Genomic DNA, 25,778 nt, shown 5'->3' on the forward strand with positions numbered 1-25,778 from the left:
AGGAGAGTTTCCTCTCCTTCAGACCCTGGGAACCATTCCGATATTTTGTGTCCCATTGATATGCATTGGTATCGGTATCGGCGATATCCGATATTTTTTGGGTATCGGCCGATCCAATCCGATACCGATACCTTTGCATATCGGAAGGTATCGCTCAACACTAGTGTCAAGGTTTTGTTATAGCGATCCCTTTAGAGATGTGCACACTGAAGAGTAGAATTTACCACATAGGGAAAATGTATGGCCAATAATCCAAATGGAGAGCGTCAAGGTCGGTGTATGCACACCACGTAACCAGAAGAAGACTTGCTGTAACATATAAATGGTTGTAAGAATAGTACTTTTACTAATGTTATCCGTCAAGAGCTTAATCCCATTAAGTGAATGAATGTGGTGTACTTGCCCGTATAATGTAGAGTCTAATAGGGCCGGTGTGGATGTCAGTTACAGCGCTGTGTGTGCTTGCTAGTCCGGGGGTAATACAGGTACTTATAACTGTGGAGGAGGAAAATGGAGTGTAACTTAGGGTATCTAGATGCAAGCACTAGATGACTTATCTCATAGATCCGGTTGTCTCACATTCATCAGTGGCACAGCGGGAACCGCAATCCAGATCCTGGGAGCCAGCGTTGGTGGCTAAGTGGGGGAGCTGACACAACATGTGTCTTATCAGGTGAGCGGCTGTGACGAAGAGCGCGGTGCCGCTGTATAAGTGACCGGATGTGATGGAGAACGCCGGCGCATGCGCAGACCTCGGCGGTATCAGTGATTTGATGTGCCGATAATATGCGGTGCTTGTATGGAGAGGACGATACCGGCGCATGCGCAGGGGTAGCGGTTGTTGTGTCTGTTGTCATGGTAATGCACAGCGCCGAGACCCTTGTCATTCAAAAGTTAAACAGTGAAGACAGAAATATATAACCTTATAGATAGATAATATAGAAAATAGGCACAGACTTGTATGCAAATTTTGTTGCTTTGCTTATTGTTTTATGTAGCCGTAAAAGCGCTAATACATGTATTACCTAAGCTATTGAAGAGTGGATGTTTAAGGAAGGAATCTAAGGCTGTGCCATCTATAGTGTATCATAGGCCCCGTATAGCCACTGCTGACGGGGGAGGTGAGTGTCCACACTGAGGGTGGATGGGCGAAGCAGGTAGAAAGCCCCCTTGTGGGTACTAGACCCATGAGACAGTAGCTCCTTTGTGGACATCAGCTGACCCCGTAGCAAAGGTTACGATTTACAAAAGGGGGAAATTGATATAGAAGGGTTAATAGTTTGCCTTTAAGTGCCTTTTGCCTTTAATTGTTAGAATTTCTAGAATCTGTTGTTGCAGTAGTCTGTTGGTCTCCTCTTCAAGGAGACTATACTTCTTATCATGTATGTTCTCAATAGTCAGCCACAACATGTTCTGGGTGCGTGGTAAATAAAATATGACCCTGGGTGATGGTGGGGGCTACATGACTTACATTGAAATGCATTTGTTGTAAATGGTATCAAACTTTGCCTTGTTTTTCGAGATATCAGATAAAAGTGAATTTGCTCACAGAACAACGTGTGCAATTCTTTTGTCTCCAACGCTTGTAAATGACAGGCGTAACTTCCTGATTTGGCCTCACTGGTGATCTGGCATGTCTGACATTGGGTCAGAACGCAAACAGCTACAACACAAGCAGTAAAAAAAATTGCACTCTTGCTTTTTTTTTTTTTTCACCATTTCACGGCACTTGGAATGTTTTTTCCCCATTTTTCAGTATATGAAATAATAACACTAAAGCAGTGAGATTGTCGTGCAAAAAATGAGCTCTCACACACCTTCATCGATGGTAAAATAAAAAGGTAACAGGTCTCAAAAAATTAATACAGAAACCAATTGATAAAAAATAAACTTCTGAACTTTTTTTTCACCACTTACATAAAAAAACTATGTAAATTTGGTATCATTGTAATCATTCTTGCACGGGTGTTACCAGGTCACTTTTACTGTGCAATGAACAGTATAAATATGAAACTCAAAAAACTATGGAACTATTTTCACCATTTTATCACACTTGGAAATGTTTCCAGTTTTTGATACAATGTATGGTAAAAGAACCAACGTAGAAATGACCCCTTGTAACAAAGCCACACAGGCTGGGGTTAAATCCTAGCACTTCAGGTCTTCATTAGATGCTTTGACTAAGAACTAGGGCTAGTATTCACCTGAAAGCTCTCAGTCTGCTGAGGATGTTGAGTGCAGTTTGTTGAAGCTGGTGAGTGACCAGCAAAAATGTGAGCTGTATCTGAGAGAAACCTGTGCCAGGGTCGCTCACTGAATGGAGATTACGGAATACCTACCTGAGGAGGTGAATCCCTACAATTTTTAAAATTATATCTAAATTCAATATAAAGAAGAAAATATGAAAAATATGAATCGGAAGATGATGTATCCTCTAGCCCAGAAATCCCCAACCTGTAGCTCGCGATCGTGAGCCCTTGCTTTGCGGTGCGGCTCACGGCCTTCTGCTTCATCGGTGCGTTCGTGCCAAGCAAACCGCCAGGAGCAGGAAGACGTGCAGAAGGAGGAGGACAAGCCATGAAGAAGTTAATGCTGCCTCCTCCTCCTGATGTCTGTGTACACTCAACATTGCAGGACAGTGAGAGGAGCCAACACATCAGTGAGTGGAGAGCACAGATTATCATTTACACCGACTATCTCCACTGCTTATCTAGTGAGTGCTCTAGCAGCCTGTGCATGCACTGTCATACCGGCCGTCTCTGATGCTGCAGCCGCTTCCTCCGTCGGCTCCTCCCGCTGCATCCCTCTGGGCATCGCGCTGGTTCCTCGGTCCCTCTTCCTGCTGCTGGGGGTTTACGGCGTGGTGTCCGTGCTTCCTCCTTCCTCCGTCCGGCGTCTGCTCCGCACAAGCGCCTTAGGTCGCGGGCGCCGCGCTCTTCCCTCTTCTTAACCCCTTCCGCGTCCTCTCTGCTTCTGGGCTCTCCAATCAGGTAACTCCTTGGGCTTTATCAGGCGTCTCCTCCATAATGGAGGCGCCTGATTATTGTGTGCAGTTTGTACTCAGTTTTGGGCCTTGTCTGTTCTTACTCCTTGCCCGCTCTCGTCTAGTTTTCTCTCAGGCTATTTTCCTGTGTTGTCCTCCTGCCTCCTTCCCTGACCTAGTCCAGTCTCCTGTGCTCCGTTCTGTGCTTCCCGTTTCCTTCCCATACAGTCCTGTTTGTTTCCCTCTCCTCTCTCCCGTCCACTCTCTCCAGTCTCTTCCAGAGCCGTCCCTCTTGGTACCGGCTGTTGCGGTATTTGACCCCCTCGGGCCTGCTCCCCACTATCCCTGTATAGGGGTTGTCCATCCGGGTACGCTCGTTCTTGGGTGCGTCAGCACCGTGACCCAGAGGGTCCACTCTCTCTTCGGGCGTCCTTGACGTCACACACACTGCAAGGGACAGCTCCGCACATGCACTGTCTGCACGCACAGGCAGTCACTCGATAAGCAATGGACGCTGTACAGATTTCCCCCCACTCCTCCAACACTTCATAGAGGACTGTGTATATCCCTCCTGTGTCTGCACATCTTATATATGTGTACGCAGAGCTGCTAATCAGAGGGGGAGCTGAGGGATTTATGGTTCCCTCCCACTCACTGATATAAGCAGATAGCCTTCAGCCCCATTATATTAAAGGGAATGTCCACTTTCAGTCCCCAAAGTGTGAAAAGACTCATGCAGTACTCCCTCCACACACCCAGGGTCCAGCGCTAGCTTCCTGATGCCACTGCGGTCCCATTGTTGTGACTAGTTCAGTAACGTCATGTTAACGTATCACCAATAGTGATGATCGCGCACTAAAATGCTCGGTACTCCAATTGAGCTGGTTGGACTCTCGGGCGGCCTCAACTCGAGTAACAAGTATAATGTAAATCAATGGGAAACTCAAGCATTTTTCCGGAAGACCCCAACAGGAGGACTGGGGAGGCAGGAAAATCGATGAAATGGATGGAAACTGCGCTGAAATGACATGGGAACAGCATGGAGAAGACCCCTGGACTCATCTGTGACTCCTGGGTCACCGCTGGGAACAATGTTGTCAGAGTCTTACACCACTTTTCCAGACTGACAATAAAACATACAAAACCGAAAAAATAGATTTTACAGGAAAAAAATTAGGAATCATTCTTTCCTTGTATATAAGGCAAAATTTAACACCAGAAAAAAAAGCCTCCTCCGTGTTAGGTGCCGGGATTCTCCCTCTGCAGAGGATGGATCCCAAGCCTTATCTTCTCCTGAGGTCTCACCCGCAGAAGATGCTGCTCAGCAAAGACGTCGGTCTCAGCGGCTTGCTCAGACTCGGGCTGTGTGCATTGTACGGCTGCCTCTCCAGGTTCAGCTATGGTAACTAATAATAGACAGCAGCGAGCAGTCATTCCTGAGCCCAAGTCCAGGACTCGCTCTACTGAGCATGCTCGTGAAGTGGCGACCTCTCATTGGTGGTCAGTCGTCAGCTGCTCAGGTCCTGTGCCGGCTCCGGATTGGCCCGTGAGCAAGGTCCTGTCTGATTGACACAGTCTATAAAAGGATCTTTGGTGCACCTGTCACTGCACTAAGATCATTTATGTTGTATGTGTGTGTGGAACACTACGGTAGTGTGGACTTGTCTGTGTGTGCTCAGGGCAGGCTTATAGCCTTTAGAATTCCGGCACCTCCGGAGAGGAGTTTGTTTGCGTGCATACGCTGTGACTGTCCACTACCTGTTCCCTTGCCCCTGAGAGGGTTGCGTTCACCTGTGAAGTAACAGGGGATTTCATGTAGCGCCATTTTCACTAGCCTGGCATCTAGCTGTGCCATACTGTCTGAGTTGGGTAATTAGTTTCTATTCACACAGGGTGACATTTAACCCCGTGTGTTTTCAAGATCGCTTGCCGCACGCTTCAGCCATTGTTCACAAGCTGCGGTTTTATATCTCTGCACGGTGGACCCTGGGTTGCGATTGCACTTCATCTTAATTTATATTTAGTGTGATCCGCCAACCCTAACACTCCACCTCTTAATATCCGGGCGATCTCTCGCCATATATCTCCGTCGCCTATGACTACAGTAGATGACATAGTAGAGGGGGAAATGAAACTGTGCCCCCCCAGTAGTCACCGGTAAATGTAATTTTAACATTTTATTATCTTATTTGGACTGTGGTGTGTGACATGGTCAGACACATCCTGTATAATTTATGAAGGAGAGACTCTAAGACTCACAAAGCCTATGTGGACAATGTAAGAACGTCCAAACATTAGAAGGAAGCGGGACTCCGATACACCCTGTATTAGATATAAAAGAAGGAGCATACACATTATGTTATAATTGTTAGGTAGTGGGGCTCCTAGACTCATAAAGGCTATGCACTAAGTGCAAGAACTGCAGAAAATTAAAAAGAGGATCTGCAATACACCCTGAAAGGAATATGGAGGAGGGACTCAGAAAACATTTCTTCTCATTTTTAAGAAGTGGGACTCCCAGACTGGTAAAGCCTATGCACTAAGTGCATACCAGTGCATAGACGACTTCTTCTGCCCATAGCCATGATAGACGACTTCTTTTGCCCATAGCCATGATAGACGACTTCTTCTGCCCATAGCCATGATAGATGACTTCTGCCCATAGCCATGATAGACAACTTCTTCTGCCCATAGCCATGATAGATGACTTCTGCCCATAGCCATGATGGACGACTTCTTCTGCCCATAGCCATGATAGACGACTTCTTCTGCCCATAGCCATGATAGACGACTTCTTCTGCCCATAGCCATGATAGATGACTTCTTCTGCCCATAGCCATGATAGACGACTTCTTCTGCCCATAGCCATGATAGACGACTTCTTCTGCCCATAGCCATGATAGATGACTTCTTCTGCCCATAGCCATGATAGATGACTTCTTCTGCCCATAGCCATGATAGACGACTTCTTTTGCCCATAGCCATGATAGACGACTTCTGCCGATAGCCATGATAGACGACTTCTTCTGCCCATTGCCATGATAGACGACTTCTGCCAATAGCCATGATAGACGACTTCTTTTCGCCATAGCCATGATAGATGACTTCTTTTGCCCATAGCCATGATAGACGACTTCTTCTGCCCATAGCCATGATAGAATACTTCTTCTGCCGATAGCCATGATAGATGACTTCTTTTGCCCATAGCCATGATAGATGACTTCTTCTGCCCATAGCCATGATAGAATACTTCTTCTGCCGATAGCCATGATAGATGACTTCTTTTGCCCATAGCCATGATAGAATACTTCTTCTGCCCATAGCCATGATAGAATACTTCTTTTGCCCATAGCCATGATAGATGACTTCTTCTGCCCATAGCCATGATAGATGACTTCTTTTGCCCATAGCCATGATAGATGACTTCTTCTGCCCATAGCCATGATAGAATACTTCTTCTGCCGATAGCCATGATAGACGACTTCTTCTGCCCATAGCCATGATAGACGACTTCTTCTGCCCATAGCCATGATAGATGACTTCTTTTCCCCATAGCCATGATAGATGACTTATTTTGCCCATAGCCATAATAGACAAATTCTTCTGCCCATAGCCATGATAGACGACTTCTTCTGCCGAAAGCCATGATAGATGACTTCTTCTGCCCATTGCCACAATAGATGACTTCTTCTGCCCATAGCCATGATAGACGACTTCTTTTGCCCATAGCCATGATGGACGACTTCTTCTGCCCATAGCCATGATGGACGACTTCTTCTGCCGATAGCCACAATAGATGACTTCTTCTGCCCATTGCCACAATAGATGACCTCTGCTGCTGATAGATGGCCATGACAAAAGAATGCCACTTATGCCTGTCTATTGTGCTTTACAGCAATACTTTTCTTCTAATGGAAACTCTAACCTGAAACTTCACCCAAGAAAAGGGATGACAGATATTTTTCTTTACTGCTTTTTCTAAAAGCCATTACTTCTTTACTTTCCAAATAACCATGTATGGAGCAGGCCCAGCTCCTGACCACATGATGTACATGTTCGTTCCCTGCTTAACAGTGATTAAGGCTACTTTCACACATCAGGCTTTTGCTGTCAGGCAGGATCCGGCAAATTTGTTAAAAAACGGATCCGTTGCATCCGTTTTTCTCAATTCGCAACGGATCCATTTTTTAACAAATTTGCCGGATCCTGCCTGACAGCTGCTGGATTAGTTTTTTTAAAATGAACCCGGGTGAGAGAGAGAGAGACCCCAGAATGGAAATTTTACATGATTATATGGAGAATGCATGGAAAACCAGATTCGGAGGTCGGATTCATCATTTCACATCTCAGTTTCATCCGTTTATCGCTGGAACCGTCGCTTGGCGTTTTTTCGCCGAACAGAAAAAACGTTCCTATGAATATTTTCTCTGGCACCCAGAAAACAAATTTTAGACGGATCCGGCAAAAAACTGATGAAACATGTGGCCGTCAGGCACAATCCGGCACTAATACTACTCTATGAGAAAAAAACGGATCCGGCGGAAAAAAAGAGGATCCGTTTTTTAAAAAAACTCGCCGGATTGTGCCTGACGGCAAAAACCTGATGTGTGACAGTAGCCTAAGAAAGTATTGACACAAACATAAAACAATGTAAAAAACGAGTAATTGTTAGATCAGTTATGTATACAGCGCAATAAAACTGCAGCATTCGACCATTTTTCCCAGAAATCAATAGAGCGGTCACCTGGTGACTTCTTATCAAGTCAAGTTCAAAGTTCCTTATGGTAAGTTGGTGTTGAACTTTGTCTTCAAGTTAAAGCGGAATCTCCAGTCTCCGAGCTCTCACTGGCAAGTTTGCTCCCGTCTGACACAACATGAGGAGGTAAATATACAGATATTAAACTTAGATTGTAAAGATTTGTGAATTATGGGGCATCTGTGCGGTGAGGGGAATATTACTTATTACTATTTTACTGAACAAATTCCTTCATAAAAACATGAAGAAAAGTAGATGGAGACGAGGATGGGGTCATTTAATGTGGACACCATAAAACGATAGGTCTTCGAGTTTAACTTAGAAAATAAGTGACGTGTTCAATACTTATTTCACCCTCTGTGTGAATATCTAATAGTATACACATTGATCTACTGCATATTATATACTGTATGATATATACACATACATGTATACATACTGAATAGCTAATTATGTGTTTATTATTTTCTATGTTGGGATAATCTATCATGTAGGAAATCATTTTTCTATGTAAATCAATTTGTAAATGTCCTGTCCATGAAATTCTCACCCGCAGTTAGTAACAACCCGTACAATACACACAGGGAAGAAATCACAAGAGATGTCCAGAAATTATGTGTAATTATGGGTCTGATTCGGTGAAAATTACTTTGTGATGTTGCAAAGTTTTACACTAATGTATAGGACAACTTCTTCCAACAGTAAAGAGGAGACAATCTGTTCACCTAAAATTTGACAAAAAATTTAATTCGCGAGAATTCCATTCGAGAATTTATGAGCTTCGCTGCATGCAAATTCAGCAAAATGGCGACCAGATGGCCATTATTGTGCTTAAAAGAGTTGTGCCACGAACAAGAGTATATTTTAATCGACAGATCTTGGAATACAAATAAACTCCACAATTGGATGTTTAACCCCTTTACCCCCCAAGGTGGTTTTCACGTTAATGACCGGGCCAATTTTTACAATTTTGACCGCTGTCCCTTTATGAGGCTATAACTTTGGAACGTTTCAACGGATCCCGGTGATTCTGAGATTGTTCTTTTGTGACAAATTGTACTTCGTTAGTGGTAAAATTTCTTTGACATGACTTGCGTTTATTTGTGAAAAAAAAAAAATGTTGAAAATTTTGCAAATTTTCAAAATGTGAATTCTTATGCCCTTAAACCAGAGAGATATATCACACAAGACAGTTAATAACATTCCCCACATGTCTACTTTACATCAGAACACATTTTTAAATAACATTTTTTGGAAGTTGCCCACCGATTTCTAATTTTTCTAACAAAACTTACAAAACCATTTTTTTAGAGACCACATTACATTTGAAGTGACTGTGAAGGGTCTATATGACAGAAAGTACCCCAAACTGACACCATTCGCAGGAAAAAATTCACAGGAAAAAATGCGCTAAATGGATAATTATAGCGGTAACGTAATATTCTTTTCATTTTTAACCTTTTTATGATTCTTCATAGTTCAGCAAAATGGCCGCCAGAGGCCAACATGTTCCTGAATCCATGGGGATTTTTGTGATGTTGGGAGTAGCATTCCCGTCCTCTAGAATATATTCGCCCATTTCTTCTTGTCCCTGGGGCGGATCTCTGCCGGGTCTGCACACAAACAGGCAGGGACCCCCCATTAGTACAGAGCTGAGTGTGAAGAAGTTGGGGGTCCCACGTCGGGGACTAGTAATCTGTCACGTTGCTCCCGGTCTCCTGTTTTATGAAACGTACAACATCCTAGAGGGAAACACGCACTGGTAATAAGGGAACCTGCTCCTGCCAGAAATCTATATTGGGTTCCATTAACTTTGCTAATCATTTTCTGAGCAGGTAGAAAAAGTCTCCATACGACCTGTAGGATTCGCTCATCGTCTCTTGTGTTGCAGACCCCCGCTCTTACTGTCCTGTGTTCTGCTGTTATTAGCAGTGATCTCATCTACGACTAAGGTAGGCTTCATGCGGAAAAGTCAGAGTAAACTCACCATTAACTGATGTTTTAATGTTTTTCCATAAATCAATAGCTGAAAATAAGAAAATGTCTAATAGATCAGAGAAATCTGCTCCTTCCTCCTTCTCGACTGATCTTTTACTTTCTGAACTCTATATTTAGTGCAGTCAGATTTTGCCATTACTGAGATAGGAAAAATGACAGTTAGTGCTTTTAAAGTTTTATGGAGGCGCTAGAGAAAGAGGAGGAGGAACTAGAGACAGATGGGAGGAGCTGGAGGCATACAAAGGAGGAGCGACAGAGGAAGGAGGAGCTAAAGACAGGAGAAGGACAAGCTAGAGGCAGCCATATACAGAGGAGGGAGGAGCTGTAGGTAGACAAAGGAGGAGCGACAGAGGAAGGAGGAGCTAAAGACAGGAGGAGGACAAGCTAGAGGCAGCCATATACAGAGGAGGGAGGAGCTATAGGCAGACAAAGGAGGAGCTACATAGGAAGGAGGAGCTAAAGACAGGAGGGGGACAAGCTAGAGGCAGCCATAGACAGAGGGAGGAGCTATAGGCAGACAAAGGAGGAGCTACAGAGGAAGGAGGAGCTAAAGACAGGAGGACAAGTTAGAGGAAGCCACAGAGGAGGGAGGAGCTATAGGCCGACAAAGGAGGAGCTAAATACAGGAGGACAAGCTAGGGGCAGCCACAGAGGAGGGAGGAGCTATAGCCAGACAAAGGAGGAGCTACAGAGGAAGGAGGAGCTGAAGACAGGAGGAGAAGAAGCTGGAGGCAGCCACAGACAAAAAGGAGGGAGGAGCTATAGGCAAATGAGGAGCTACAGAGGACGGAGGAGCTAAAGACAGGAGGAGGACAATCTGGAGGCAGCCACAGAGAGCAGGGAGGAGCTATAGGCAGACAAAGGAGGAGCTACAGAGGAAGGAGGAGCTGAAGACAGGAGGAGAAGCTAGAGGAAGCCACAGACAGAGGAGGGAGGAGCTATAGGCAGACAAAGGAGGAGCTACAGAGGAAGGAGGAGCTAAAGACAGGAGGAGGACAAGTTAGAGGCAGGCACAGACAAAGAGGAGGAAAGAGCTATATACAGATACAGACATTCTGCTTCAAGTTCTCATGAAACCAGTTACATTGTGACTGTGTAAAGGAGAGAAAAGATGGCTGCCACCCACTGAAGACGTTGCCATCGTGGTTTTGCTATTGCAATGTGATATTCTGCTGTACTCTGCTATGTTCCTGTTTGATGTATGATTAATGTATGATTACTGCCTCCTATGGAATTGTACTGGGGGAGAAGTGAAGGTAACATTGAAGGACAGGACATGGGAGAGTTAATCAGCCCTGCACTTTAGAGGTGCTTTGGGAGTAAGAAGAGAGTGACTTCCTAGTTAGAGTGCCAGCAGTCAGTAGTGAAGCCAGTCACAGGGAATGTGACAATCTAGGCCACACACTGGGTGTGTAAGGAACTGAGCTAGCAATGATGGGTGATAACTTGCAATGTTGGGAGTAATACTGTAAAATGAGGAGATCACTGCACATGGAGTCCTATATCACACAGATTCATCCAGTGTTCAGACAAAGGTCACAAGATTCACAACTTCTAAGATCCTCGGGGACACGAGTAAGAAACTGGCTTTATAATTGTGGCCAGACATGTTTTACTCTGGCTCTGGAGAACTTAATAGAAAAACATCCATTTAAAAGCAGACTGAGGAGCACGCCAATCGGATGACCAGTCCATGAGGTTGGTCGCAGTGCTTCTCCCCTTGAGTAACAAATGTCTCTATTTACGGTATATTGAAAACAATTTCATACCCTGTTAACTTTTACAAATTTTTTCACATTACATCCTCAAACTTAAATGTATTTTATTGGGATTTTATGTGATACAACACAAAGTAGTGAGTATTTGTGATGTGTAAAGGAAATGATACAATGTGTGAGGACTGGCGGAACACACCGAGGTAATATGGATGTTATAATTGGTGCGTTCGCAGCCTGGGGTCCACTGTGCAGGAGACAACCTGCTGCTAGAAAATGACGGCACTGTATGGCGGTATAAGTGAACTCAGTTACTTCACTGAGTCACACAGAAAAGAACACGCTGTGCACTGTTAGCGTCACAGGGGAACACAACTAACTGCTGAGCTGTGGGCAGTCAGTGGTCACGCACACAAAAACTCCTCACCGGAGGTGTCGGTATTCTAGGGGCTTATTTCAGCCGGGTCCCTGAATACAATCATACAAACTCCTCACCGGAGGTGCCGGTATTCTAGGGGCTTATTTCAGCCGATCCCTGAATACAAACACAGGCGCAACCACAATTAGCAAGCTCATAACATGAAGTGACACTAGCGCATGGCCATGCAAACCCTTTATAGCTGCAGCAGCTTCAGGACCTTCCTAGAGGACCAATGGAAGCTGTTACAATACCAGAGCAACTTCAGGACCGTCCTAGAGAACCAATGGGAGCTGCAGCAGTACCTGAGCATGTGACCCCTGACCTCCAATGAGAGGTCTTACCCTGGGCATGTCCCAGAGATGTCTGCTCGCCGCTGACCAGTACTGGCTACAATGGCTGAGCCTGGGAAAACAGCAGAAACCATGCACACAGTATCAGGCTGAGCCAGACGCTGGGGCCGACGTCTCTGCTGAGCAGGCTCCACTGTGGCTGGAGAGGAATGGGAGACCGCAGAGGAGATGCCCCGAGATTCTCCCTGTGCAGAGGCGGGAACTCGACCCTTAACACAAGGTTTTCTAATTATTTTAAAAATAAAAATCTGAGTATTGTGAGGTGCATTTGTATTCAGACCAGCTATGGTTTGATGCCCCTAAATAACATCCTTAGGGACCAAATGTCTCCAGAAGTCACATAATTAGTACATTGCGTCCACCTTGGTGTGATTTCTTCTCAGTATAACAACAGCTGTTCTGTCAAGGCCTCAGAGGTTTGTGTGCGAACATTAGTGATCAAATACCATCATAAAAACCAAGGAGCTCACCAGACAGGTCAGGGATAAAGTGATAGAGACAAGTAAAGCAGGGTTAGGTTATAAAAAATAGCCCAAGCTCTGAATATTTCATGGAGTACTGCCCAATTTATCATCAAAAAATGGAAGGAGTATGGTACAACTGCAAACCTCGCAAGACATGGCCTTCTCCCAAAACTGACATCCCAAGCAAGGAGAGAACTTATTAGAGAAGCAGCCAAGATGCCCATGGTCACTGGGGAGCTGCAGAGATCCATAGCTTAAGGGGAGAATTTGTCCACAGGGCAACTAGTGATATGCTCCACAAAGCTGGCCTTTATGGAGGAGTGTCAAGAAGAAAGACATTTTTGAAAGTCAGAGGAAGTTCTGTTTATAGTTTGCAAAAAGGCATGTAGGCGACACAATGAGCATTTGGAAGAAGGGGCTCTGGTCAGATGAGATGAAAGGAGAACTTTGTACGCTAAATGGAAAACGCTGTGTGTGATGGAGTACTAACACTGCACATCACCCTGAAAACACCATACCCAACGTCACACATGGTGGTGGCAGCATTCTACTGTGGGGAGGCTTTTCTTCTTTAGCAGGGGCAGAGAAGCTGTTCAGAGGTGATGGGAAAATGGCTGGCGCTAAATAGAAGGCAATCCTGGAGTAAAACCTGTTAGAGGCTGCAGAAGACTTGAGATTGGGGCGTAGGTTCACCTTCCAGCAGAAGAACGACACTCATCATCCTGCCAGAGCTACAATGGAGGGTTTAGGTCAGAGCATATTCATGTGTGTGAATGGCGCAGTCACAGTCCAGAACCAAATCCCAGGGAATCTTGTGAAAAGACATGAGAAATAATGTTCACAGACGTCTCCATCCAATGTCACTGAGCAAGAGTGAGGGGGCATAGAAGAAAGGGCAAAATGTCACCTCTAGATGTGCAAAGCCGGAGAGACAGACCCCAAAAGGCTGCAGTGGGAAGAGGTGGCCCTATAAAATATTGACTCAGGGTGGGCGGTGGGGGAAAAAAAACACCTCACCATTTTCAGATTTTTATTTCTAAAATAATTAGGAAACTCTGTCATTTCCTTTATACGTCACGAATACTTGATACTTAGTGTTGGTGTCACATAAAATGGCAATAATATACATTTAAGTTTGTGGGTGCAACGTCAAAAAATGTGGAAAAGTTAATGAGGTATGAATACTTTTCTAAGTCGCTGTATGTGAGTCCTGTCACTCAAGAGATGAAGGGCACGTAGAAGCTCCCAGGGACCAATCATCTGAGCAGCATGATCTCCGCTTTTAAAGCACCAGTCATGTGGGTTTGAATACTAAACTAAGGTCCATGCCCCCTGACTTATACTCACCCTCTAGCGTCTTCACCTTTTTTTGGTGGCACCTCAGTCCTGTGACGCCAACCTGTGACCTAACCTTCTGAATGGCTGGAAGTCAGAAGTTACATCACAAGCTCTCAATGCAAGTCTATGAGAGCCAGAACATGGCCAGAACGCGGCTCTCATAGTCTTGTATTCAGTTGTGCCTTCTGTCTCGTCACAAACCGCCTGAGACCATTGGGAGAAGCGGCGAAAGAAGGCAAAGACAGCGGTTGGTGGCTATCAGATTGGATGAAAGGACCTTACATTAGAAGCACCAATCCAGTGCTGAAATAAAAAAAGATGCTGGAGTGGTGCAGCAAATGTTTGTTTTCCCTGAAATGCCGCAGTGTCAGAGTAAAACATACCTGGCTGGAATGATAGAGCCGGTGTCTGACATTTGCTGTCCGAGGTTCTTAGCCGTCAGGTTCCCATTAATCTCTTTACGACCTCTTTGAGGCCAGCTCCAGCACTGAGCCCACATCTGATCAGCTGTCTTGTGCCCCTAACATGTGAAATGCTGCTGTCAATCTCTGATAGGGGTGTTTAACAAGGCCGTGCTGGAAGCACATCATAAGACTTGCCCATCGGCACCCCTGTCACATGATCCCGGGTCGCGATGGGGTTGGCATGACAAGCCGGGTCTGCAGAAGACCCCTATGATGAGCATTTGAGCTACACATAGCAGGACTGCAGCTGAAGCCCTGCTATGCGTAGCACATGCGATCTGATAATCGCAGCTTCTAGTCTCCCATGGAGATTATTGAAGCAAGTGAAAAGTGTAAAAAAGGTTTTAAAAATATTTAAAAAATTCAAAAAGTTCTAATCACCCCCCTTCGCCCCATTCAAAATAAAACAAAAACCCCACATATTTGGTATCGTCAAGTTCAAAATCGCTCGATCTATCAAAATATAAAAAGAATTAATCCGATTGGTAAACGGCAGAATGAGAAAAATCAAAATGCCAGAATTACTTTTTTTAGTAGCCGTAACATTGCATTAAAAAGCAATAACTGGCGATCAAAAGATCGTATCTACCCCAAAATGGTATCAATAAAAACGTCAGCTCAGCACGCAAAAATTGAGCCCTCACCCAGACCCAGAAAATTGGAAACGCTACGAGTATTGAAAAATGGAACCGCTACGAGTATCGAAAAATGGAACCGCTACGAGTATCGAAAAATGGAAACGCTACGAGTATCGGAAAATGGCGCAATTTTTTTTCTACAAACTTTGGATTTTTTTACCACTTAAATAAAAAAAAACCTATACATGTTTGATGTCTGCGAACTCGTAATGACCTGGAGAATCATAATGGCAGGTCAGTTTTAGCATTTAATGAACATGGTAAAAAAAAATCCAAAAAACAATTGTGGAATTGGACTTTTTTTGCAATTTCATCGCATTTGGAATTTTTTTCCCGTTTTCTCGTACAGGATATGGTAAAATCAATGATGTCGTTCAAAAGTACAACTCGTCCCGGAAAAAACAAGCCTTCATATGGCCATATTAATCGAAAAATAAAAAAGTTATTGCTCTGGGAAGAACGGGAGGAAAAAACGGAAACTCAAAAACAGAAAATTCCAAGGTCGTCAAGGGGTTAATACTCTTACTATAAGGGAATGACTTTTTCTTTCCAGGCTCTGACAGAAGAAGAGAAGCAGAGAGCCATGAAGCGTGACATGTAAGTCTGCAGGACGCCTGTTATCTGCTTAGTATTCCTTACTAGACTATATTAATGGCATCGCCTTATTGAGACAACCGTGGTCACCAGTCAGGACATCCGACCATGGGCGAGGACAGACAGACACAATCTTACTGTAGAAGGCCAACCAGGAACTCCATATACAGACACGCATTTCGGTGTTGTTGCCCCTCATCAGTGAATAGCAGAAGTCGGTGAGAGGCCAGAAATCTGTCTGTGAATTGATTTGCTGGTTGGGCTTCCTATCTTAAGTTCTGCGGAAAGGCCCTTTAAAGGGTCAGTATTGCCTTTTAAGATCGAGTTCCTGTTGTCGTCTTTCCTGAAGTGGCTATTTGCTTATTTATACTCCCAAGGGAGCAATGCTTGGCCTATAAATCTCGTTGTCAACTTGTCCTGATTTGCAAACTGTACCCCTTAGACCACCTCTAACCATGTAGCGGACAGTTCCAGGGTCTCTCTGCTCTGACAGTAAAGTATTCAAAGTAGCCTACAAATGATAATACAAGTAATATAGATACTCAGTGGATATCCCAATACTAACAATAACCTACAATAAATCCAATAAGCTATGAAGTATTCCTTCTCACTACTTGTACAGTAAAGCATCCATAGTCTTGCTACTCTTACAGGAAAGAATCCGTTCTATAATATTGTTGGAACCTTATTCTCTCTAGATGATATACAAGCCCAATTCCAAAAAACTTGTGTAAAATGTAAAGAAAACAAGAATGTGATGATGTGGAAAGGTCTTTTAGCTTTAATTTACTCACAAGAGAACATAGAACAGATCAGAAGTTGAACGTTGGACATTTTTCTATTATATTTGACAAAATTATCTCATTTAACAATTGGCGGCAGAAACAAATCTAAAAAAGTTGTGGTAGGCCATGTCCACGTTTATGACCATTGTGCAGCGCCCCCTTCCTCCTTACAACAGTCTGTAAATGTCAGGGAAGTGTGGAGACAATGTCACGACTTGTGTGACAAACATTGTCGTCTTCTTGTCTGATGATAGATTTCATTCCTCCTCAGTTTGGGATCTTTGCCAGATTTTTCATTTCATAATGCGCCAAATGTTTTCTATTGGTGAAAGGTCCGGACTGCAGGCGGCCAATTCGAGCCCCTAGACTCTTATTTTGCCCTGCTGAAATATACAAAGTTTTCCCTGGAATAGATGCCTGGATGGAGCAGACGTTGTTCTATCACCTCTATATAATATTCAGCATCGATGGCACTTCTCATGTGTGTGCTGCCCCTGCCATTAGCACTAATGCCCCCCATACATCAGAGATTTAGAATTGTCTGCTGATAATCAGCTGGATGGTCCTTTTCCTCGATAACAAGCTAGATGGTCCCTCTCCTCGATAAACTGGATGATACCTGTCTACGATAACAAGCTGGATGATCCCTGTCTACGATAACAAGCTGGATGATCCCTGTCTATGATATCAAGCGAGATGGTCCCGCTCCTCGATAATAAACTGGATGATCCCTGTCTACGATAACAAGCTGGAAGATCCATGTCTACTATAACAGGCTGGATGGTTCCACTCCTCGATAACAAGCTGGATGGTCCCTCTCCATTTTAGTTTGCAGAACAAGATGTCCTTGGTTTCCATATGAAATTTCAAAGTTTGATTCATCCAACCACAGAACAGTTTTCCATTTTGACAATGATATCTGGAAGTATTCCACAGCCCATATAGTGATTCCCATGACTCAATCATGCTTCTATTTAATGCAGTGCCACCTAAAGACCCGCAGATGACAAGCATCTGATATTGAAGTTCAGCCTTGTCCCTTTTGTACATGGATTTCTCCAGAATCTGTTCCTTTTTAGATGATATCATGTGCTGTAGATGGTGGGATAGTCCAAGTCATATTAATATTTTACGCTGAACATTCTTCAGAAATAGTTCTGCAATTTTCAGACAGTGTTCACAGATTGGTGACCTCCGACCACCTTTTACTTCTGAGAGACTCTGCCTCTCTTAATTAATTGAAAATTGACCCTCTACGTGTTTTTCATTAGGACAACCTTTTCAGCCTTTTGCTAACTCTGTACCAACTCTTCTGAGATGTGTTGCTGCCATGAATTTTTAAATGAGGTAATTTTCACATCCCCAACTGAAAATTAATAAATGTTTTAAAAAAGTGTTAAAATATAAACATTAAATTAATGCCTTTTTTCAAATTAGGAAAAAAATAAAAAAGGAAATATTTTGTATTAAAAAAAAAAAAAATTAAAATGCCAGAATTGCCATATTTCTAGTTCTCACACCAAAAAGTGATGAAGATGTCATATGTATCCCAAAATATTTTTTTTTTAGTATTCAGAATTTTTTTAATCACTTAAATAATAATAAAAAAACTTCTAGAAGCTTTCTATCACCATAATCATATTGACCTCGAGAATCATATTGCCAGGTCATTTTTGCCACACATAAAAGATGTAAAAAGGAAATCTAAAATACTAAGGTTGAATTCTGCTTTTTTTTTCACTCCACTTGTTTTTTTTCCCTGATTTTAAGTACATTGAAAGGTGCTGCCTAAAATTACAACTCGGCCCAGAAACAAGAAGCCCTCACACGGCTGTAATGAAGGAGGAAAAAGTCATGGCTCACCGAGGTGGACCTCACCGTCAGGGTCTGTCCCTATGTATAAGAGACTTATCAATTATGGGAGGCCAGCGAGGAGAAGCCTCGTGACCGATGCAATATGGAAGTGTCATGGTTTGCCTAGCTTGTGGGAAAAGGTATGTTTAGGGTTAATCTGGATGGAGTTTTCCTTCTCCTCCTAGCTCTCCAGACTTAGGCCATGCCCCCAGAAGTCACATGCTTCAGGTCATGTTTGTCTGAAGCACGCATCTTCATCACTGCTACCCTGCCCCACAGGTATCTTTGGGCACAGTTTGTTTTCTCTGAACATCTATGAAACTTATGTAAAGGCTCAATATTTCCAGTGCTGACTAGAGATGAGTAGATCAGTTCACGCAACCATGGTCTATGGTCCAGGTCAATGCTCTCTGGCTGTGGATAGGAGCTCCGCGGATTTCCTTACCTTCTGGGAACCCAGGATCGGCTTATGATTACCCGGGCTGACGAGATGTCATCTATGTCGTGCGCAGATAACGTCACACCAGGCCTGCAAATTACACATAGCGCTGGGGAACCAGGAAACTCGGGAAGATCACACAGCTCCTGTCCACAGCCAGAGAACATTGACCTGAATCGTGGACCATGGTTGCACAAAGCGATCTGCTCATGTTAGGGTTGGAGGAACGCACTAAATAAAATATAATAGTAAAGTGCGTTTGCCACCCGGGGTCCACTGTGCAGAGATGGCAAACTGCAGCTAAAGGACAATGGCGATACTTGCAGGGAACGTAAATGACTCGCACTGAGTTAGCGTCACTCAGTGGAGAAGGACGTGGCTGTGCCAATCTCACACAGCGACGGAAAAAGCTCTGCCACAGGACTGTGTTTATTGGCACACAGCCGCAGAGTGAATATGGCGCTAATCGCGTACCCCGTTACCGTCACAGGCGTAAGCAAGCCCCACTGGGGCAAAGGAACAGGTGGTGGACTCAGACACAGCGAGTGCATACACACGAACTCCTCTCCGGAGGTGCTGGAATTCTAATAGGCGAAAAGCCTGCCCTGATCACACACACAAACTAGTCCACACCACCATAGTGTTCCACACACATAACACAAATAGTCTTAGCGCACTGATGGGCATGCCAAAGATCCTTTTATAGCTTTTGTCAATCTGACAGGACCTTGCTCACTGGCCAATCCGACGCCGGACCAGGACCTGAGCATGTGACGGGCGACCACCAACGAGAAGTTGACTCAGGAGCATGCTCCGTAGAGCGAAATGTGGACTTAGTCTCAGGAGTGACTGCTCGCCGCGGAGTATTGCCATTACTATAGCTGAACCTGAAGAGGCAGCAGTAACTAAGTGAACAGCCCGAGTCTGAGCAAGACGCTGAGACTGACGTCTTTGCTCAGCAGAATTCACTGCAGTCGAGACTGCAGGAGAAGACAAGGCTTGGGATCCATCCTGTGCAGAGGAAGAATTCCTGCATCTAACAGCTCACCTCTTTTGTTGACCCTTATTTTTCCAGACTTCTGCCCTTTGCCCCAGCAACTGGATATCAGATTTTGGGCCAAATTGTGACTGATGACCACCCATTCTTGTCTAATCAGTGCTTGGAGTTTATCACAATTTTTAGGTTTTAGTTTCTCTACCTACTTTTGGAAGATTCAGCAAAAGTTCACAATGGAATTAACATCTGTAGAGTTTCCTGGTTATGGATCAAAAACTTCACTGTTCAGGTTCAGCGAACCACTTAGTTATTAGGTTTGAATTGTGACTTGGTCTCTATCATGCTGAAAAGTCATTATTCATCCTCATATTGCTCCTGGATCGTTGGAAGAAGTTGCTCTTGGAAGTGGCTTAGATCCAGTTCCTTATTCATGGCAGTGTTCCTCAGAAAAATAGTGAGTGAGGCCATTTGGATGAAAAGCAACTCCACACACGAAGGGTCTCATGATGCTTTACGGTAGGCATGAGACAGAACTCATGATAGACCCAAACAACGTGAAGCGGCTCCATCAGAGAATGCTGCATTGTTTAACGGCTCAATCCCTGTTCTCCCTGCAGAATGTCAGTCTGTCCTTGATGTTCTTCTTAGAGAGAACTGGCTTCATTGCTGCCTTTCTTGCCACCAGACCAGTCTCGAAAAGCCTTCTCCTCACTGTACGTACAGATGCCCTAGTTTCCAGCTGCCAGTCCTGTGCAACTTTGGCAATTGTGTTGAACTGATCCTATAGCTGAATCCTAAAAAGGATTCAGCTACGAGATCAGTTCAACAAAATTGCTAGGAGACAGTCCTGGCACTTGCTGGACTTTCTTGCATTCCCTGAAGACTTCTTCACAGCAAATGAACTTCCCTCTTTGAAGTTCTTGATTATCTGAAAAAAAATAGTTAATTTAAGGACAATCTTACAATCAGCAATGTCCTTACCTGTAAAGACCGTTGACGCAAAGTAATGATGACAGCCATGTTTATCTTCGAGGAAATGTGCAAACAGATGAAGACTGCAATTTTAAGAACCAGACCAGCTTTAAGGCATCTAGTCTGTTCTTATAATTCCATCAGTGTGATAGATCGATATCAAATTTACCCGAAATGTTGGGATTTTGATAAAGTTCATTTTCATGGCCAGAAATAACTTAGTTATTTTTTTACAACTCATTTGATCATTCCCCGTAACATTGTAGAGTAGATGCAAATTCCCACAATAAAAATTGAAGCAGTAACCTGTAAAAAACTAAATTTGTGTCCGAAATCAATACTTTTGGCCACAACTGTAAATTGTAACAATATAAAACTTTTATTAAAACTAATTTATTAAAACCAGATTATCCTCTGAAATCCATATCAAGACAATAATAATTTGAATGGTTGTCCATGTAATGAACGGATGTGCCCGGTCCGAGCTCTCAGAGAAGGTCCCAAGCAATGGAACCGATATGACAGCTATGTCCGTACATGTTACATGTAGCCGTCACCCTACATAGAAATGTCCTGATGATTGTAAGAACGGCTGCGTTTGTCCATTTCCAGTGAGCGAGGATTATTGGCCATCGAGCCGCCTGTGAAGGACGACACCGCAGTGGCCTCCGATTCCGACATCAGAATTCCAAAAGGTAACAGAAACCAAATGTGGGAGACGATACTTTGCTTTGTTGACGCCGTATGTGAATAACTTCTTATCTCCATGGCAGAACTTCCAGATTATAATATCCGAAGAAACAGCGGAGAATAAATTTATGTAGAACTAAAACGAAGAAATTGTTTTTACCAGAGATGATCGAGTCGGCAAATCCTGATAATTTCTTAGGGAAATTTGATTTGCATCGAAATTACTAAGTGCAAATTGAATGTTCCTTATTATGCTCAGATTATAATAAATGGAGGATGTAAAAAATAATGTAATAACTCACTGTCCTGTCTGGCCACCCTCGCTTGCTCCTTTGCGGCAATTTTTTTTCTTTTCCCTAATTCGCGCGAAAAATTTTCTCACTGCGCATCATGCTGTCGTAGCTCACGTCTTGACATTGTGAAGTGCGTCGCCTCAAATTGTTGTTGGTGCCTCAGGGCGCACATTGCGATGTGTCCTGGAACAGCATGGTGCACAGTGATATCAGAGACCTTATTCTCACTAAAAGCCATGGCGTTGATTAATAAAGACTGAAGATGTGTGTGATGGGGGAAAATGAAAAGAAGAGCTGGGAAGGACCGGACAGCGGCCAACTCTCATTGTTTCAGTATAATGACCACCAGTTGGCAGCCATTTTACTGAATTTGTGTAGAGTGGATGGCAAAAAAATTATATTCCGGAGAAAACAGATTTTTTTCAAAATTCGATGTCTGATGCAGAGACAAGAAGGAGGCAGCCAGCCCCTTAATATATTGCATTCATCATATTATACAGCATTGTGCTCTTACAATTGCTCATTTTGCCTTTTTACCCAGACAATTCTTCTCTTTTCTCTGCTCTATGAAGAAACAGGAAGTCTCTTGTCCTGCAAGAGTCATCCCACTCCTGACTCAGCTTTTCAATGAAGACTCATACAGACAATGACCTCCTGTTTCTACACAGAGCTTAGAAGGATTCAGCTCATCAGTTATTAATCATGTGATGTCATAGGCCTAATGGAAAAGAGGAGAATTATTTGGTAGAAAGGAAAAATGAGCAATTGTGAGTGCACAGTGCAGTATTAAAGGATGATTGCAATATATTAAGAGGATAAAAGCTTTGATGGGAGGAGGATGAGGATGATGATAATGAGGAGGATGACTGTTTCTTTACAGTGATTGTAAATTACTAGGCAACCCTTTCTTGACAGGCTAAGGATCCTACATAAAATAAAAAAAGGACTTTAAGGCCAAATTTTTCAAGAAATTCTATTTGCAGCAAATTTATTCTCCTCAAATTGAATGTCTGTTATTAGGCACTGGGTTCTGGAGAGACTCCAGGGATAAATAAACATTAGATGTCTAGAAAAAACCCCAACTACAAGTCTCCGCTCACATCTCCGTAGGTCCTCAACATCTCTACTTACCACCACCGCACACTGAAACCACCGGCATCTTCATGCTTGGTCAGGGGCAAGAATGGCCGTCTTAAGGTCACGGCACGGTGACCTTACGTGGTGCACTCTAGACTGCAACTAGACCTGAGACATCCCTGGGGTTTCAGCATGAAGATTCCTGGGATTTTAGTGCGGCAGCAGTAAGGAAAGGCACTGAGAACCGTATGGGGGAGGGCGAGCTACCGGAATGCCCAGAGAGGAGCAGCGTAGTTTTGGCACTGTATGATTCAGCAAAATGGTGGCCAACGAGTATAAGTGAAAATGATGCGCTTTTGTGTAGAAGTACCACAAGGGCAGTAATCCTCACCTGCCATAACAACTTGTTAGCGGCCCGTGATGCCGATTCTGCACAAGCTGTAGCGACTGAGCGGGCTCCATGCAGGAGGATCCCAGTGAGGACATACAGTTATGTCCGTGTGCGTAAAGACATTAAAGGAGTCAGAGCTACAGGATGGCCACTTTATTTTTTAAGCAGTAAAATTTCAGTGATAACATACTGTCTACCCACAGATGCCACTAGAGGGCGCTGTCTTTGCATTCACGTTCAGCGCCCCCTAGTGGCAGCCACTGGCTGGAAAACTACAAAAGTGCTATGCAACTACTGAGGAGATGAAGAAATGCAGGTATTACATTATGTGTCACCCATCTTTTGGGAACATCTAGTTTAGAAGTAAAATGTGCAGCACTGCTGGCGAGAACACTCATATTTAATATTACTGCATTTCAGCTGAAGAGGACCGGGACCACCTCCATCATGCACGAGGCTACGACCAGCAAAATTTACCGGGACAGAAACTAAGAATGCAGGCTAAGGAAGTCCTCAAGGGACCAGAAGAAGATCGAGACCACCTGTACCACCCGCACTAACTTACATAGACCAGGAGGCCGCCATGTATGGAGTCTGCCCCATTATCTGTCTATATGGATGTGATGAGTCTTTTCCTGCCTTTGTCCTTTATAACTACATAAAAAAATCAGAATTAAACACAATGGCTCCATATGTGTAATCTGTCACTCGGTGAAGTGATAATGATGGCAGTAAATGGTGCTGCTGACTATTACTAATAACAAGTCCTCAGCAGTGTGGTGTGTACTGCAGTCTGGGAACCGGGGCATGTTTATCTGTGCGGGATCTGTGCTGCTCCAGGTGTCAGGCATTGGCTGTCAACTTGACCTCAGTGTTGTGAACTCTGTTTTCAGGCTCCCTCTTGTGGTCACTGGTGGTATGGTGTGACTTTTGCTTTGGGCTCCCCCTGGTGGCTTTGTTGGTTGTCCTGCTGGTCTCTGGCTATCAGCTGGTTCGTTATCCTCTGGGAGGTTCCTATATAGCTCTGTTTCACTGCCACTTGTTGCCGGCTGTCGATGTAATCAGTGCTACTCAGGTTCCTTCTGACTACCTTGCTCCCAGTCCATCCAGGACAAGCTAAGTTTTGTTTGCTCATTTTTTGATCAGCAGTGTTTATTATGTTTTCTTGTCCAGATTGCTAAAATGTGATTCCCTGGCTTGCTGGTTGCTCTAGTGGACTGAGTTTCTCCCCACACACCGTGAGTCGGTGCGTGGGTTCTTGAAATCTCAGGATGGATATTTTGTAAGGGTTTTTTATTGATCGCATAGACCCCTGCTCTATTTTCTGCTTTCTAGTACTAGTGGGCCTCTTTTGCTAAATCTGATTTCATCCCTGCGTATGTGCCTTCCTCTTACTTCACCGTTAATATTTGTTGGGGGCTTCTATATCTTTGGGGATTATTTCTCTGGAGGCAAGCGAGGTCTTTCTTTCTCTTTAGGGGTAGCTAGTTCCTCAGGCTGGCTCGAGACGTCTAGGAAATTTTTTAGGCACGTTCACCGGCTACCTCTAGTTGTGTTGGATAGGTTCAGATTTGCGATCAGTCCAGTTACCATCTCCCTAGAGCTAGTTTTAAGTTTATTCACTTGCTGGTCTATTTGTGATCCTCAGCCACTAAGGATCATTACAGTACAGCCGGCCATCAAAGTGTTAATTTCATGGCAGAAGCAGGAGAAAAGAAGCCTTGAGAAATTTTTTTTTTTTTTTTTTGCCGTGTGTCTAGCTGCTGTGGCTAGCTTCTTTCCTCCTCTTAATCTTGGTGTGGCTCTGAGTTCAGCTGCTGACATGGATGTCCAGAGCTTGGCTTCCAGTCTGGATCATCTTGCTGCTAGGGTTCAAAGTATTCAAGATTTTGTTGTTCACAGTCCTATGTCTGAGCCTAGAATCCCTATTCCGGAGTTGTTTTCTGGAGATAGATCTAGGTTCCTGAATTTTAGGAACAATTGTAAGTTGTATCTTTCTTTGAAATCTCGTTCCTCTGGTGATTCCGTTCAGCAAGTTAAAATTATCATTTCTTTTTTGCGGGGTGACCCTCAAGATTGGGCTTTCGCATTGGCGCCAGGGGATCCTGCATTGCTTAGTGTGGATGCGTTTTTTTCTGGCCCTTGGATTGCTCTATGAGGAACCTAATCTTGAGAACCAGGCTGAAAAAGCGTTATTGGCCCTCTCGCAGGGGCAAGATGAAGCAGAGGTGTACTGCCAGAAATTTCGGAAATGGTCGGTGCTTACTCAGTGGAATGAGTGTGCCCTGGCTGCAAATTTCAGAGAAGGTCTTTCTGAAACCATTAAAAATGTCATGGTGGGGTTCCCTACGCCTGCAGGTCTGAATGAGTCAATGACTCTGGCCATTCAGATTGATCGGCGTTTGCGGGAGCGCAAACCTGTGCACCATTTGGCGGTGTCTTCTGAACAGACACCTGAATCTATGCAATGTGACAGAATTCTGACCAGAAGTGAACGGCAAAGTTATAGACGGCAAAATGGGTTGTGCTTTTACTGTGGTGACTCAGCTCATGTTATCT

General features: G+C 44.0%; 1 protein-coding gene across 1 annotated transcript; it reads left to right on the forward strand.

Annotated features, from left to right (window-relative positions):
* The first annotated feature begins 7,738 nt into the window (after positions 1–7,738).
* Positions 7,739–23,902, forward strand: PRAP1 (proline rich acidic protein 1). The gene is made up of 5 exons (XM_077281304.1): positions 7,739–7,865; positions 9,631–9,691; positions 15,681–15,724; positions 21,381–21,463; positions 23,640–23,902. The coding sequence occupies exons 1-5, from the start codon at positions 7,858–7,860 to the stop codon at positions 23,777–23,779; spliced, it is 336 nt and encodes a 111-aa protein (XP_077137419.1). The 5' UTR covers positions 7,739–7,857; the 3' UTR covers positions 23,780–23,902.
* The last annotated feature ends 1,876 nt before the right edge of the window (positions 23,903–25,778 follow it).

The sequence above is a fragment of the Ranitomeya variabilis genome, chromosome 1 (assembly GCF_051348905.1).
Source record: "Ranitomeya variabilis isolate aRanVar5 chromosome 1, aRanVar5.hap1, whole genome shotgun sequence".
Lineage (NCBI taxonomy): Eukaryota > Metazoa > Chordata > Amphibia > Anura > Dendrobatidae > Ranitomeya > Ranitomeya variabilis.